This window comes from Ochotona curzoniae, unplaced genomic scaffold, assembly GCF_017591425.1.
Source record: "Ochotona curzoniae isolate NIBS_2020 unplaced genomic scaffold, NIBS_Ocur_1.0 contig_2692, whole genome shotgun sequence".
Classification (NCBI taxonomy): Eukaryota; Metazoa; Chordata; class Mammalia; order Lagomorpha; family Ochotonidae; genus Ochotona; species Ochotona curzoniae.
This window is the reverse complement of record NW_024465556.1, coordinates 488,969-503,433: the sequence shown is the minus strand read 5'-3', so window position 1 is coordinate 503,433 and position 14,465 is coordinate 488,969. Positions and strand designations below refer to the sequence as shown.

At 43.3% G+C, this 14,465-nt stretch overlaps 1 protein-coding gene across 1 annotated transcript; it reads left to right on the top strand.

The window, feature by feature from the left end:
* The first annotated feature begins 6,037 nt into the window (after positions 1 to 6,037).
* On the top strand, positions 6,038 to 12,678 carry IFIT2 (interferon induced protein with tetratricopeptide repeats 2). The gene is made up of 2 exons (XM_040975744.1): positions 6,038 to 6,116; positions 9,916 to 12,678. The coding sequence occupies exons 1-2, from the start codon at positions 6,112 to 6,114 to the stop codon at positions 11,333 to 11,335; spliced, it is 1,425 nt and encodes a 474-aa protein (XP_040831678.1). The 5' UTR covers positions 6,038 to 6,111; the 3' UTR covers positions 11,336 to 12,678.
* Positions 12,679 to 14,465: the final 1,787 nt, after the last annotated feature.

Here is a 14,465-nt window from a genome sequence, read left to right as displayed (position 1 = left end):
AAAGGATGAATTTCTTATAAGTCAAGAATTCCTGGTAAATCAAGAAACCAATCCAAGGAAAATGGGCGAATGTCAGGAACAGAAAAGAACTGAAAACAGCTTTTATAAAAAAATGAAATGGTTTTCAAAGTCACTCATATAAGGAGCAGTGCAGGTCAGCCCACTGTACAACATCTAACAAGACGTACTGGGAAGTTTTCTCAAGAGAAGATTCTGTAGGCGTGATTAACAAGGGTGTGGCAAACAGGCTGTCACACGCATTGTTGCTGAGATTGCAAATTACATACCAGAAGGGAATTTGTTGATGACATGAATCTGAATCTTTGCCCCACCGATTGCACTCATATTAATTTATTATATATTTGCGCACATAGAGAAAAACATGTTTATGGATATTCATGAAACTGTATGGTAAGAGCACACTAAAAGCAACGCAAAGAAATGAAAATGATGTATGAGATGACATGATTTAATTAATTAAGTAATTTCAAAAACAATTTATTGATTTTTCTTGGAAAGGCAGATTCACAGAGAGAAGGAATGACAGAGAGAAAAATCTGTCTGCTAGTTCACTCCTAAGGTAGCCGCAATGGTTAGAGCCTCCTCTGAGTCTCCCGCTCAGGTTCAGCCACCCAAAGCTTTGGGCCGTCCTCTACTGCTTTCCTAGGCCACAAGCAGGAAGCTGGATGGGTAGTGGAGCAGCTGAGACACGAACTGATGCCCATATGGGATGCTAGTGCTTGCAGCTGTAGGATTAGCCTGTAGAATCACCACACCAGACCCAACATGATTTAATTTAATCATTCCACACAGAGAATACCATACAACTATGGAGACAAAAAAAGCACAATGGGATAGCTGTAAATGTAAAATTATAGGATCCTATCTCTACTTCTGCATTTTGTACTTAAACAGAAATGAATGAAAGCAATCAAATGTACATAACACGTTAATATTGTTCAAAGGGAGGAAAGATGTATGGGAGAAAGGAAGGGAGGGAACCTGAGAGAAAGGGGAAGGGGGAGGGGAGAGAAGGACAAGAGAGGAAGAGAAGAAGAAGAAAAAAAAATGTCAGAAACACACCTGGAATATTTGGGAAGAACACTTTCTCTCCTAAGTAGTCTGCAGAGGTGGAACTGGTTGTCTGGAAGTCCTTGAGGGAGGACTCACATTAATAGTGTGTCTGGCTCAATTTTGGACTTGGTATCAAAAGTCTGTGTAATAGGGCTGATGTGAGGTGGTGTAGCAGGGTTAGCCTCTGTGTGTTGCTGGTTCTTGTCTTGGGGCTCTATGTCCCATCTAGCTCTCTGCTAATGGTCTAAAAAAAAAAAAAAACAACCAAGAATATCCCAAGACTTCAGGCTCCTGCCACCCACCTGGGAGATGTGGCTGAAGCTCCTGGCTCCTGGGTTTGATCTGGCCCATTGCTGACCATTGTGACCATCTGGGGAGTGAATTAGTGGATGGAAGGTCTCTCTTCTGCTCTCTAACTTTGACTTCAACAAATAGACAAATGTGACTTTTAGAGAATGCAATTTTACAAAGTATCAAAACCAACTTCAAAACTAAGGTAGGCAATGCAGAATGCTGCGTCTGTCACCATTCCCCAAATGGTTCCTACTGTTTAACAGAATAGTACCTAATCAGTGTTTGGAAGTCTCTACACATAATTGACTGTGCTCTGTGTCCAGGTTTCCCACGTCTTGGCACACCAACACCACCTACTCATCTACCATGTGCACACACACACACACACACTAAAGGCCTCTATCTTCATGAAGCCACAATCGTATCCATCCAAAGTGATTTGTAAAAATACATAATTAAAAAAAATCTATTTGGCAGAGAGAGAGAAGAGACTTTGATCACGCTGAGGTGGGTGACTTGGCTCACTTCGCTCTACCCATCCCACTCTGCTGTTGCGTGCTTGCCCATCAGCATAAGGGAAGATATGTAAAGAATCTCCACTGAGCCCCCATGGTCTCCCAGCACTGTGATAAATGAAAATGTTCCAAAGGTGGCAGGCACGAACCTCGCAGGGACAGTCCACACTACAGGACTGTGCTTCTGTACAGAACTCACATACCTCCATTGATTCATTTAATTTTATTATTACATTTTTAAAGATTTATTTATTTATTGGAAAGTCAGATATACAGAGAGGAGGAGAGACAGAGAGGAAGATCTTGCGTCTGATGATTCACCCCCCAAGTGAGCGCAACAGCCAATGCTATGCCGATCCAAAGCCAGGATCCAGGAACTTCTGGGTATCCCACCGGGTGCAGAGTCCCAAGGTTTTGGGCCATGCTGGACTGCTTTCCCAGGCCACAAGCAGGGAGCTAGATGGGAAGTGGGCCTACCGGGATTAGAACCGGAGCCCATATGGGATCCCAAGGCGTTCAAGGCAAGGATTTTAGCTTCTAGGCCATGCTGCCGGGCCCCACTGATTCATTTTAAAATAGGAATTCATTTCTGTCATTCCATGTGCTTCTCCACTGGCGGGGGGGGGGGGACTTTCATTATACTTTTTAATGTATGTCAACTTAATCTTATCATTTTATAAATCCCCTATAAAGGCAGAGAAAGTAACTTTCATTTCCTTCTGATACCAATTATCCCCATAGATAAGGGCAAGTGCTTCGCCTGGAGTGAGTACGTGGGGTCCCTGGTTGAAGCCCTTGTGGAAGCAGGAAGGCAGTCTGAGGAAACTTCGGAATCTGATTGGAAACCACACTAAGCCCTGGAACTGCTCTTGAGTGCTTTGGTGAAGCAGCTGATGAGAGAAGTGAAAATGGTGCTACAGCTGAATTCAAAACCACCAGAAACCTGTAGACACAGAGAACACGAACATTTCCACACATTCCTCCATGACCCTTACACTCTGAGGTGACTGTTTTCATCTCTTTTAGCCCTCAATACTTGTGTGATAACCTACTTTTAAAATTGTCCTCCTTCCGGGGTGGATGCAGCTGTTTGCTGATCACAAAGTGAGAAACACTGCCGACCTGGAGCTAACAGAGCCGCGAGGTGACCTTCCTCCACGTGGGAACAACGAGCAGAGTTCCCCTTCAGTCCCCTGGAACTCTCAAGTTTCATTTTTCACATTCACACCTCAAAACAGAAATAGTACCATGATAGAGTTGGATTTTTTTTTTCAGTTTCTGTTTCTCTATTTCACAGCCACACTGTCTATCCTTACACTCACCCGGCAGCCAGGCCAGCTGGTACATTCCTGCAATGCAATTCCTGCAATAATAGCCATACTCTGGTTTCTCAATAATCAATCCCTTTTCTCTAGGCACTTCAGAGCAACAGTCAGTACCTTTGTTGACAAGCTTTAAACACTTCCATCCAACAATTTCCTTAAATGTGAGTTCCTAACAAGAAAACCAAGCCAGAGTTTCAATTTTCCTCTTCGCCTATTTCAACACTTCTTACACACCTTGCATGCACGTTGATAAGCACATAACAGAACTTGTAAATCTTGTAACTCCACAGTGAGATTATTTTAAAGATTTATTTATCTTTATTGGAAAGGCAGATATACAGATAGGAGGAGAGACAGAGAGAAAGATCTTCTGTCTGATGATTCACTCCCCAAGCAACCTCAACAGCCAGAGCTGAGCCAATCCGAAGCCAGGACCCAGGAGCTTCTTCTGGGTTTCCCACACGGGTGCAGGGTCCCAAGGCTTTGGGTCCTTCTCGACTGCTTTCCCAGGCCACAAGCAGGAAGCTGGATGGGAAGCAGGGATGCCAGGATTAGAACCGGCACCCATATGTGATCCTGGTGCGGCCAAGGGGAGGACTTTAGCTGCTATCATGCCAGGCCCACAGTGAGATTTTTTCTTTTAAGGTTTACTTTATTTTGATTGGAAAGGCAGATTTACGGAGAGGAGAAACAAAGAGAAAGATCTTCATGCTGCTGGTTAATGCTCCAAATGGCCGCAACAGCTGGAGCTGAACTGATCCAAAGTCAGGAGCCTGGAGCTTCTTCTGGGTCTTCCATGCAGGTGCAGGCTTCCAAGGCTTTGGCCGTCCTCATCTGCTTTCCCAGGCCACAGCAGGGAGCTGGATGGGAAGTGGAACAGTTGAGAAATGAGTCAACACCCATTTGGGATCCTGGCAGATGCAATGCAAGGATTTAGCCACTAGACGTTCATGCTGAGCCCACAATGAGACCTTTAAAAATAGAATTTTTGAGATTGGGCCTGCCTGGAGTCACCCTGATGCCGCATGCTCAGCAGAAGTAGTGGGTGACTTCAAGGGTCGTGCATGGCATCCTCCTGCCTCCGCTCATCCAGCAGCGGCAGAGGTGACTCCAGATTGGTGCCCAGGCTGCCCGGTGGTGACACGCTCTAGGGACTTGGGTGTGTGGGCTTACATGGGGTATGGGCTATGGCACAAGTGAGGCTGAGTGGGGACCTCAGGGTTCATGTCCAGCAAAGTAATGACTACTGAGGGACATTCATGGACAAGCCCACTCTACTTTCAGTAAGTGAAGGTGCTGAGACCAAGCAGTTTGGAGGGAGGAAGGGGGAGACCTTTAAAGCTCAGTGCACCTGTCCTGGTGATCCTAGGTGCTTCCAGCAAGGAGGGTGCAGAATTCGTGAGCCCCTGGTGCTGGGGATCCAGTCAGGCTCATGCACTGTTCTAAGAAAATTGAACATATCTGCTCATTTACTCTCCCCAATACCACTCTGAGTTGGTGGTCATAGTATTATTCCCAGTTCACAAAAGAAACCAGAGACATTCAGTCATTTCACCAGTTTTTCACTGCACAGAAAGGGAGTTTTGTATCAAATCCAAATAGATTGACACCATTCCCATTGCTTCCACACAAGTAGTCATTCATTCAATCAGTACTTCTTGGGTTATCCAATAATCAGATTGCCAAGAGCAGATTAATGATGAATAATAAGAGACAAGCTGGTAGAGGAGAATTTTTCAAATCGGGAACCATCAGCATCTATAACCCTGAGGCCCAGAGTGACACTGTCAGGCAGCGAGGCGCCACAGTACCTGGTGGCATTGAGGACCAAGGTTTCAAAATGCTGTGTCTTCCTGCTAAAGTCCACTTGTGTCTCTCCATTAGCCTCCCATACAGGTGATTCCTGATCCCAGCTGCCCAATTGCGCTGGATCCCCTGGTCCTGCTCCTGATTGGAGTGAGAACCGGTGTGCTACATGATTGCCCGCAGCCATCTGGATGTTAGCTTCTGTGTTAGAGTCTTGGCTGAGGTGTCCCTTGTTAGTGGGGATACAAAGGTCAGAGTAGTTAGGTCATCCACCCCTTGGTTGCTCATATTCTTCTAGGATTGTCACCTGCTCAAAGCAGAAGTTGTTGTGAGGACAAATCAGCACTTGTATTCTTCATGCAGCTCTCACCCTGGTCCTTACTTAGGGAGTCAGAGTTCCTGATCCAAGTTGAAACAGGCATGGGTCAGATTGCTTTGAGTATTGGCTCCAATACTCTCCAGGGGCTCATTCTAAATGCAATAGCACTGCCTTCATTGGCCCCGGACTCTTCAGCTCACTGGCGACCTCATTAAGCTGTCCTGCCTGGGGATGTATAGACACAGCATTCCTTGGATGGGGGGGCGGTCTCCCTGTGGACTCTGTAATAGCTCTAAGGATTGGGTCTGGGTTTGTGTTGGCCCACAGGCTCAGGGAAGTCCCACAAATGCCCCAGGAGCTGCCTTCAATGCCTGAGCACTGAAAACGTTCATTCTTTGCATTGGCATGTCTGCAGTACCACGCAGCATTGAGATTTTAGGTAACTGCTGGTCTCGAAGGGATGTTTGTCAAAGTGTCCTCGCATTTCAAGCTCAGCAGGACATTCTGTTAACAGGAAGTGCTTCTGATTTATTGCACAGAACGGTCCCTAGATGGGTTTGGCTGTGATCCCAGTTTCATTCTAGTAAGGACTTTTCAAGATTTCACTTTCCAGTTTCAGTTTCTCTTTTGGAAAGTCAAAGGCAAGGAAACAGAAAAAGAAACCATACTCTGATTTAAATAAGGTCCCTGAGCGAGCTTGATTGCATTTGGAAGGAGTCTCAGAACTGTGGCAGTCTGAACTACAACCCTTCAGAGAGCTGGGATTTGTGTGGCCATCATGAGGTAAAGATTCTCCTTTCTTTTCTGATTCTGGACGTGTGCAATCTGGTCACAGAGCTGGAGAGCAACGCAGGCAGATAGGGATGCCTGATTAGCCAAGCGTCACCTAGAGATAAGCCTGGGGCTTGCTCCAGCGAGCTGCTCCCTCCTCCCCATCACACCCTCCCCTTTTTGTTGTTTGAAAGGATTAACTCGAGAGTTTTTCATACAAGTGTTCATTAATATAAGATTTTTTGGAAAATATTGTTAAAGGTATACTCAGAATAGCAATTGCATTCTGTGTAAAATTAAATGTCACTTTTGAGGGGTTTGTTTTTTCATCTACTTGAAAGGCAGAGAGGAGGAGGAGAGACAGAAAAAGAGAGAGAGAGAGAGACAGAGAATAAGAGCAAATGCTTGCAATAGACAGGGCTGAGCCATTCCAAAGCCAGAGGCCAGTGACAGGGGTCCAAGTTACTGAGCTATCATTTACTGCCTTTTAAATTGCATTAGCCGGCGACTGGATGGGAAGCAGAATAGCCTGGATTTGAACCAGCACTGTGAGAGAGGATGTTGGTGACCCAAGCAGCAACTTAAACCTGTACATCCCAACACCAACTCCTCTCCTATTTTGCTTTTATTAGCTTCATTCATCTCAGATTTCCTTTAGAGCTGGTAAACTAATATAGATCTCACATACATTTTCATTATCCAATTCTATTGATTGGCTAGAGTTTTCCTACTTAAAGTATAAACTGGAGCTGGAGTGCTTAGAAAAACAAAATAGTTCTCAGCACTCAAATTCTCAAGTTCCCTAGAAGCAAGAGATTGTCCTGGGGAGGGAGTGTTAGGTCACTCTGGGGAGGAAGGCAGAGTTTCCTTTTCCCAGTTGGACTGTGGAGTGGCTGTACTTGGTTGCACATGCCTCAGTTTGGGATGCTTTTATCAGATGTTATTTTTAAAATGTTATATATACACTATATTAAACATTTATACATTTATTTATATGTGTATATATTAAGTATACTTAAATATTTAATATATTTGTATATATTTATATATTAATATTTTATATAAATTTCATTATTTGCATGAATATAAATGAAAAAAAAGTATCCACTAAATGAGAAAATAGTATTTGCAGTATTGATGGATTTCTGTTTCTAGGACCACCTCGTTTTGTGTAGAACCTTTGTTCCTCTTCTCTAGACTTTTAGTATGCTTTTATTGAACCTTTCTTCCATAGAACAAGTCAGACCCATCAGTCCGTCTTCTCATTTGATTCTTTAACAATAGGACTTTCACTAGGTGTTGTTCCAGTGTTCTAAGATATTGATCCCAAACCTAAGCATACACAAGAATCACCTGCATAGCTTGCTAAAGACAGATTGGTTGGCTCAGCGTCACAGAATCTGAATTGGTAGGTCTGAAATAGGTTCTGAGCTTGGTGTTCCTCACAGACTGCTGGGGGGCGCACTGTTTTCAGACACTGTTGTGGCAGCATTAGCTCAGAGCTTAGTCCGTAAATCAACGTAGGTTTCATGCAGACTAAAAGTAAAGTGAGAAGTTGTCATGTAAGCAACTAGAACTTGCAGAGACATCAGGTGCAAGTCTGAGCTTAAGAAGCAAGTATGTGAGACCAGGTTCTCCATCTTATCAGTGGAATAAAAACCCAGGAGTAAGCAGCAAAGACTCTGATTTCTATAAGGGTTCAACATGACTGTAAGCAAATGTGTCCATTCTGCAGAAGCACAGTTGATTATATGTTGTACAGGTTGGACAGCATTCCAACTATACCACTCTAGTACAGAGTGAGAAAGGCGCTAAGAAGTACATGAGTGAAGAGCAACCTTCTGTTGGGCATGATTTTTTCAAGGGGAGGATTCTTTTAATTTAGAAAGTCAGATACCATACCATTCACTATCGTAGACTCTCTACTAGAGTGAGTTAGGACAACTTGGCTCTTCACTACTTCCTGAAGTGGGCATTTGATGCAGTGGTTCAGTTGCTACTTGAGCCACCTATGTCTCAAACTGAAGTATCTGAGTTTGTGTCTTGATTGTACTTCCAGTCCAGGTTCCTGTTAGTGTGCACCTGGGTAGAGGCAGGTAATAGCTTATGCACTTGGGTCTCTGTCACTGCATGGGAGTAGCAGCTTGGGTTCTGGCTCTTAGCTTCAGCCTGGCCTAGCCCTGACTGCTGTGACCATTTGGGAAATTTTCTCTCTGGTATTCTGCCTTTATGAATATAACAAAGAATACATTAAAAGCTAAAATAATTATTGAAAATAGAAATATAGATGATCTTAAAAGGCCAGTTACAGAGGGGACAGGTATTGTGGTAGAGTAGGTTAAATTACCGCTTGTGGTGCCTGCATCCCCTATTGGAGTGCTGATTGCACTTCAGTTCCCCACTGATGTAACCATGAAGCAACAGGTGATGAGGACTGAATTGCTTGAGTTCCTGCCATCCACCTGGGAGACCACGATGGAACCCCTGGCTCCTGTCCTTAGCCAGGCTACAACCCAGCTGCTGTAGCCATTTGGGAAGTGAACCAGGAGATGAAAGATCTTTGTCTGTTATTATCTTTCTGCCTTTCAAATAAACACTAAAAAAAAAAAAACCCACTAAGGAATGCTGAGAAATTGGTAATATAGAAGATAAAATGAGGTGAATTTCAGATAGACGCCTAAGCATCTAAGTCAGCATGGTAAGTCATCATGAGAGGAAAAAAAATCATAAAGCTAAATTTTTCAAAATACAGAAGCAAATCTGGGTAAGAATGAGGAACAAAGAAAATATCAAATATATAGAAGAATTTCATCAAGACTACAGAAAGAAAACCTAAACTCTGTCAGAATTAGTTGTCACAGGTTTGCCATGCCCTGCCAGGGTTGTCCAAAGCAGAACCACCATAAAAGGAACCTTGCTTATAGAAATCTGGCCCCAAGTTAGAACCTGACCTACTTCCTGTCAATTCTGCTGCTGCCCAGTCATTGAATTTTGAAGGGGGGGAAAAACGAGAAAAGTTTGTTATTCTTAATTTGAATTAATATCCTGTTGGAGGAGGATTTTGGTTGCTATGATTCCATGATTTCACTTCTTTGTCTTATTGTACTTTTATTTTTAAAGGACACACAATAGCTTATACATGCTTATGTCATACAGTGTGATATTTCAGTCCATGTTCACAAAATGTAACGATCAGACCAGGGTAACTGGCTCATCTGTCACCTCAGACATATTTCTTCATGTTGAGAACATTGACAATACTCTCTACTGGCAACTTGGAAATATTCAGTTAATCATTGCTAACCATAGTTGTCCTACAGTGTTATGGAACATGAAAAGTTATTCCTCCTATCTAAATGCATTCCAGTATTATTTACCCATCCTCTCTCCACAACCCCACCCCACCCTCTGCCACATGCTTTTTCTAGCTTCTGGCAAGCAGTATCCTAAAACCACTACTTGTATGAAATCAACTTTTTAGTTTCCACATGTAGGTGACAACATGCAGTATTTGTCTTTTCATGCCTGATTGATTCACTTAGCATAATGAATTCCAGTTCCATCTGAGCTGCTGCATGTGACAGAACTTCATTCCTTTTTATAGCTGGATAATATTCTCTTATACCCATCACACCCCCCCCCCACACATTTTCTTTACACATTTTTCTATTGATGGACACCTAGGTTTATGTATCTTGGCCAGTGTGACTAATGCTTCAGTGAACATATACTCAAAAATGGGAAATTGGTATTTCTCAACCGATGAATCTATGTTGTCTCAAAGTGCTCATATTTCTGACTTCCCTTACAGTGAGAACATTCAGAAATCCTTGCAGAGCTGCTTACAGCAATTAAACTGTCATTTCACTTGGAATTTGCTAGAGGGAGAAAATTCCTTAGATGACTTTGAGGACAGAGTGTTTAACCAGAATGTGTTTCAGAACTGTGAATTCAGAGCCACAGTATGCAACCTACTGGCCTACATCAAGCACTGCAGAGGCCAAAATGAGGCAGCCTTGGAATGCTTAGAGCAAGCTGAAAAGTTCATCCAGCAAGATCATGCTCACAAAGCAGAAGTCAGAAGCCTGGTCACCTGGGGCAATTATGCCTGGGTCTACTATCACATGGGTCAGTTCTCAGAAGCTCAGAGGTATGTAGACATGGTGGAAAAAGTCTGTAAGAAGTATTCTAGTCCCTACAGAATTGAGAGCCCTGAGATGGATTCTGAGGAAGGATGGACACGGCTGAAATGTGGAATGATGCACAATGAACATGCCAAGGTGTGTTTCCAGAAGGCTCTAGAAAAGAGCCCAAAGAACCCAGAATTATTTTCTGGATTGGCAATAGCAAGCTATCGTCTGGATGTCGGGTCACCAAATAAGAATTCTATTGACCATCTGAGGAAAGCCATAAAGCTGAATGGTGAGAATCAGTATATTAAAGTCCTCCTGGCTCTGGAACTTCTCAAGGTAACTTCCCCTTCCCAAGAAGAAGAAGCAGAGAGATTAGTTGAAGAAGCCTTGGAGAAAGCTGCCCCGGAGGCAACAGATGTGCTTTGCAGTGCTGCAAAGTTTTATCGGGCAAAGCAGTCGTTTGACAAGGCTATAGAACTGCTCGCAAAGGCTTTAGACCACATGCCAAACAACACCCATCTCCATTACCATATCGCCAGCTGCTATAAGATAAAAATCGACGAAGTACTAAGAAAGGAAAAGAGTGGAACATACAGGAAGGAAAAATTATCAAAATTAATAAAGGAAGCAGAGTATCATTTTAAGAAAGCTGAGTCCAATGAGAAGCTCTACCGTGTTGGTTCCTCTCTGAGCAGCCTCTATGCTCTATCTGGTCAGTGCAAAACAGCAGAGCATTATTTCCAAAAGGAATCTAGCAAAGAACTTGATCCTGTGTCAAAACAATTGCTTCAGTTGCGTTGGGGCAATTTTCAGCTGTATAACGTGAAGTGTGAAGACAAGGCCATCCACCATTACATGGAGGGTGTGAGAATAAACAGGGCTTCAAGGGAGCGAGAGAAGTTGAAAACCAAACTGAGAAATATTGCCGAAAGGCGGCTTTCCAGGAATAACGAAGATGCCGAGGCTTTGCATATCTTGGCGTTTCTTCAGGAGCTGAATGGAGAAAAGCAGCAGGCCAGGGAAGATGCTGACAGCGCTCTGGATTCTGAAAGTCTCTTGCCCTCAGCCTCTTTAGATGAGACAAAGATCGAGGAGTAGTGATACAGTTCCCCTAAAACTCATGCTTGGAAGCAGAACTGATGTGCTTCAAGGAACGTGATAGATCAAGGCTGTTTTCCAGCTGACCTCTTGGGTATGGTGGTACTCTGGGAGATTCCCTCCGTTATCTTTGGTGGCATGATGCCTCAGCTGGTTTGTGTGTTAGTAGAAAGCAGCCAGATCCCTCAGATTCAGAATCCTGAGGTCTAGTTTTACAGTGTTTATTCTTGGAGTCATTTTAGATCCTGATCCTGCACAGATACTAATGTGCTGTATTTACCAAAAAGGCAGAGCAATCCAAGTCTACCTAAGGTTAATATCCTCTCTCTCACACACAGTTCTGCCTCTTTACTCCTTCTTGCAGCCAGCTCTCAAACTAGAGTTTCTCACATGTGGGTCAGTTGTCTCGTGAATAGAGGTGGCAACTTAGTTTGGAGAATGAGAGCAGAGAAGAAAGAATAAATCTACGAAAGCAACTGGGTCAAACAACCACAGTGTCAGACTTTGAGGACACAGGGAGGTTGACACCATTTCCATTCTGCTGTCACTGTAAATTGAAATGCAACAAATTAAAGGAGGAAGGTGGATTCTATACAATAAAACAGATACCAGAATAATGCATTTCTTTGAAACTTGCATGAAAAAAACGATGTTTTACCAATGAGGATGGGAAAATTATAAACAAAAGAGAAAAAGGGAAGGGAAGGTAATGTTAATTTATCTTTGTAGATAATAATTTGGAGAATTTCTCATTTTATATGATACTATTAAGATTTTTTGGCCTGTAAAATGAAGACTTACCTATGGAATTGTACCATAAAATTAAAAATGAAACAATGAAAACTTCCCTTGTGTAAAAATGCTTTAAATGCTATACAGACAGCTAAGTGAGGAGAATGACTTGGTGACCAAATGCCTAGAGGAAAGCTTTGGGAAATGAAGACTGGTAAAAATGGCATAGGGCAACAGAGGTATTTCTATTAGAAACGCTGAATACTGGGTGATACAAACACACAATTCATAATACGCCTGAAGTCTATGGGATTTTACAGGAAGATAAAGAAGGAACTGAATGTCAAGGTTGGTATGAATCAAACTAGCGGACTCAGCATCGAACCATCAGCCATCTTCTACACTTGAAAATGTTTTAATGTTGGACTTAGATTAAACTTAAGCATTTATGAATTTTTTTGCTAAGCATGTAAGACATATATAGAATTAATCATTTTTCAATAAATTATCTGTTTTATACTTCAAATAGTATACAATATGTGTAGCTTGTATTCCTGAAAAAAAGTTTATTAAGTAACTTTGCTGTAATGAAGTACAAAGAAGTGTTCTGATTTATTTGAAATTTTGTTAATATCTTTGAGTCTTTCAGGATCAGTTACTGATATGTTACCCTAAGTGTGAATCGCCTCCAAATAATCTAGACTAACATAATTATTGAATAGAATAAAAGAAATGTTTATGCAATGCTGAGAGTCCAGGGTATCTGTTTATACCTTGACACACATCAGCACATACCTGGGTGCACAGAAACCCTCCACTCCCACAATGGCAGTGAGTAGGAGGCTGCCTTTTTCTCTGTTGTAGCTTGTGCTTTATCACATTCTCTCTTCTGCTCTCTTGTCATGATGCCGCATCCTGGAGGCAATCCAAAGACATGACAAGGATTATAAAAAGACAAGAGGATTGGAGTTTTTTTTTCTGCCTTTCCCACCCACAAGGCCTTCAGTGGAAAATATGAGTTAGATACCTGCAATGATGAAGGCATCCCATGACACTGAATTACGTATCAGCTATGTGTGAGGGTAGGGGGTCTGCTTCATTATCGGATCTTGCTTCTGGCTGGAAAATTAGAAGCAATGACCTTGACATGGGACCGCTGATACCTGTGCTGAAGAAGTTATAAAGGTGATACGATCTTGACTTTGTGAGTCAGGTCATCAAGCCCTTGATGCGAAAATACCTGAGAGGAAATAAGATGAAAAGTTTAGAGAAGAGACAAATATGACATATTATATGTAGTATTAATTTGAAGACCAAAAATTTAATGACTGAAAAATTACAGAATTTCTCAGCTGTAGGCAACTGCCCAGGTTGCATTGTACCTAGGCAAGTGCTACAGTGCTGGGAGAAAAGCAGCTAAGGGCTGCCAGGCATCCTGGACCTGGGTAATGCCAAATTTGTATTAACTGCACCAGTGTGTCAGCATAGTTGCCTCTTCTATTTATTTTAAAGATATGTGGGGGACAGATGCCTGCACATCAACAGACAGGGTCTGAGGACTCGCATGCCAGTGTATGTAGGTCCTGGGTAGGCAGGCAGGGTCCCAGGCTGGCACAGCACGCCATAGAAGGGCTGGACTTGGAGATCTGTATGCTAGCAGACATGGGGGTGGGGGTCTGTGGCTTGCATAGAAAAGCAGGTCTGAAGATGTGTGTGAAGGAGGACTGCCGAAGGGAGGTGTGACTTCTGGAGGAACCAGGCTACAGCACTTGCAGGTAAATGAGGGAGCTGTGACTGGGTAGTTTGGAGGAGGGAAACTGGAGGATCTTTAGGGACCAAAACAATGCACCCACCCAAGTGGGAGACCTGAGCTGGGATTGCTGACATCAGGCACTAGAGGACTGGGTATGAGAGCATATTCTGTGGGGGATCATGGGCTCAATCCTGTTGGACTGGCACACCAGCTGTTTTGCTTAAAGGTTGGGGGTGGTAACAGACTGAGCTAGGCATACCATGAAACTCACTGACACTCATAGCTGTTGAGGTTGGGAACAGGCTGGGCTGGTCCAGATTGTAGCATCTCCAGGAAACCCAAAAATTGGGTGTGGGTTTGGCCAGGCAACAACATCCACCCAGCACACACTGAGGGGCAGACTGCCAGGTAACAGCCTACCACCCATTGGCATGTGTGAGATATGGATCTGGGAGTGGGCCTGTTTAATGTAACTAGGGAACTCCCTTGGTGGACCATGACTCCTGCTTGGTAGCACAAGAGTCAAGGCTAGGTGTTGGTCAGGCCGGGTAAAGTTGCTTCACTTGTCAGCAGGTTTGTGGGCTGGCTTGCAGGGGTGGAGTGGGGGCATACTGGGCAGAGCCAGGTCAGACCATAGTACACTGT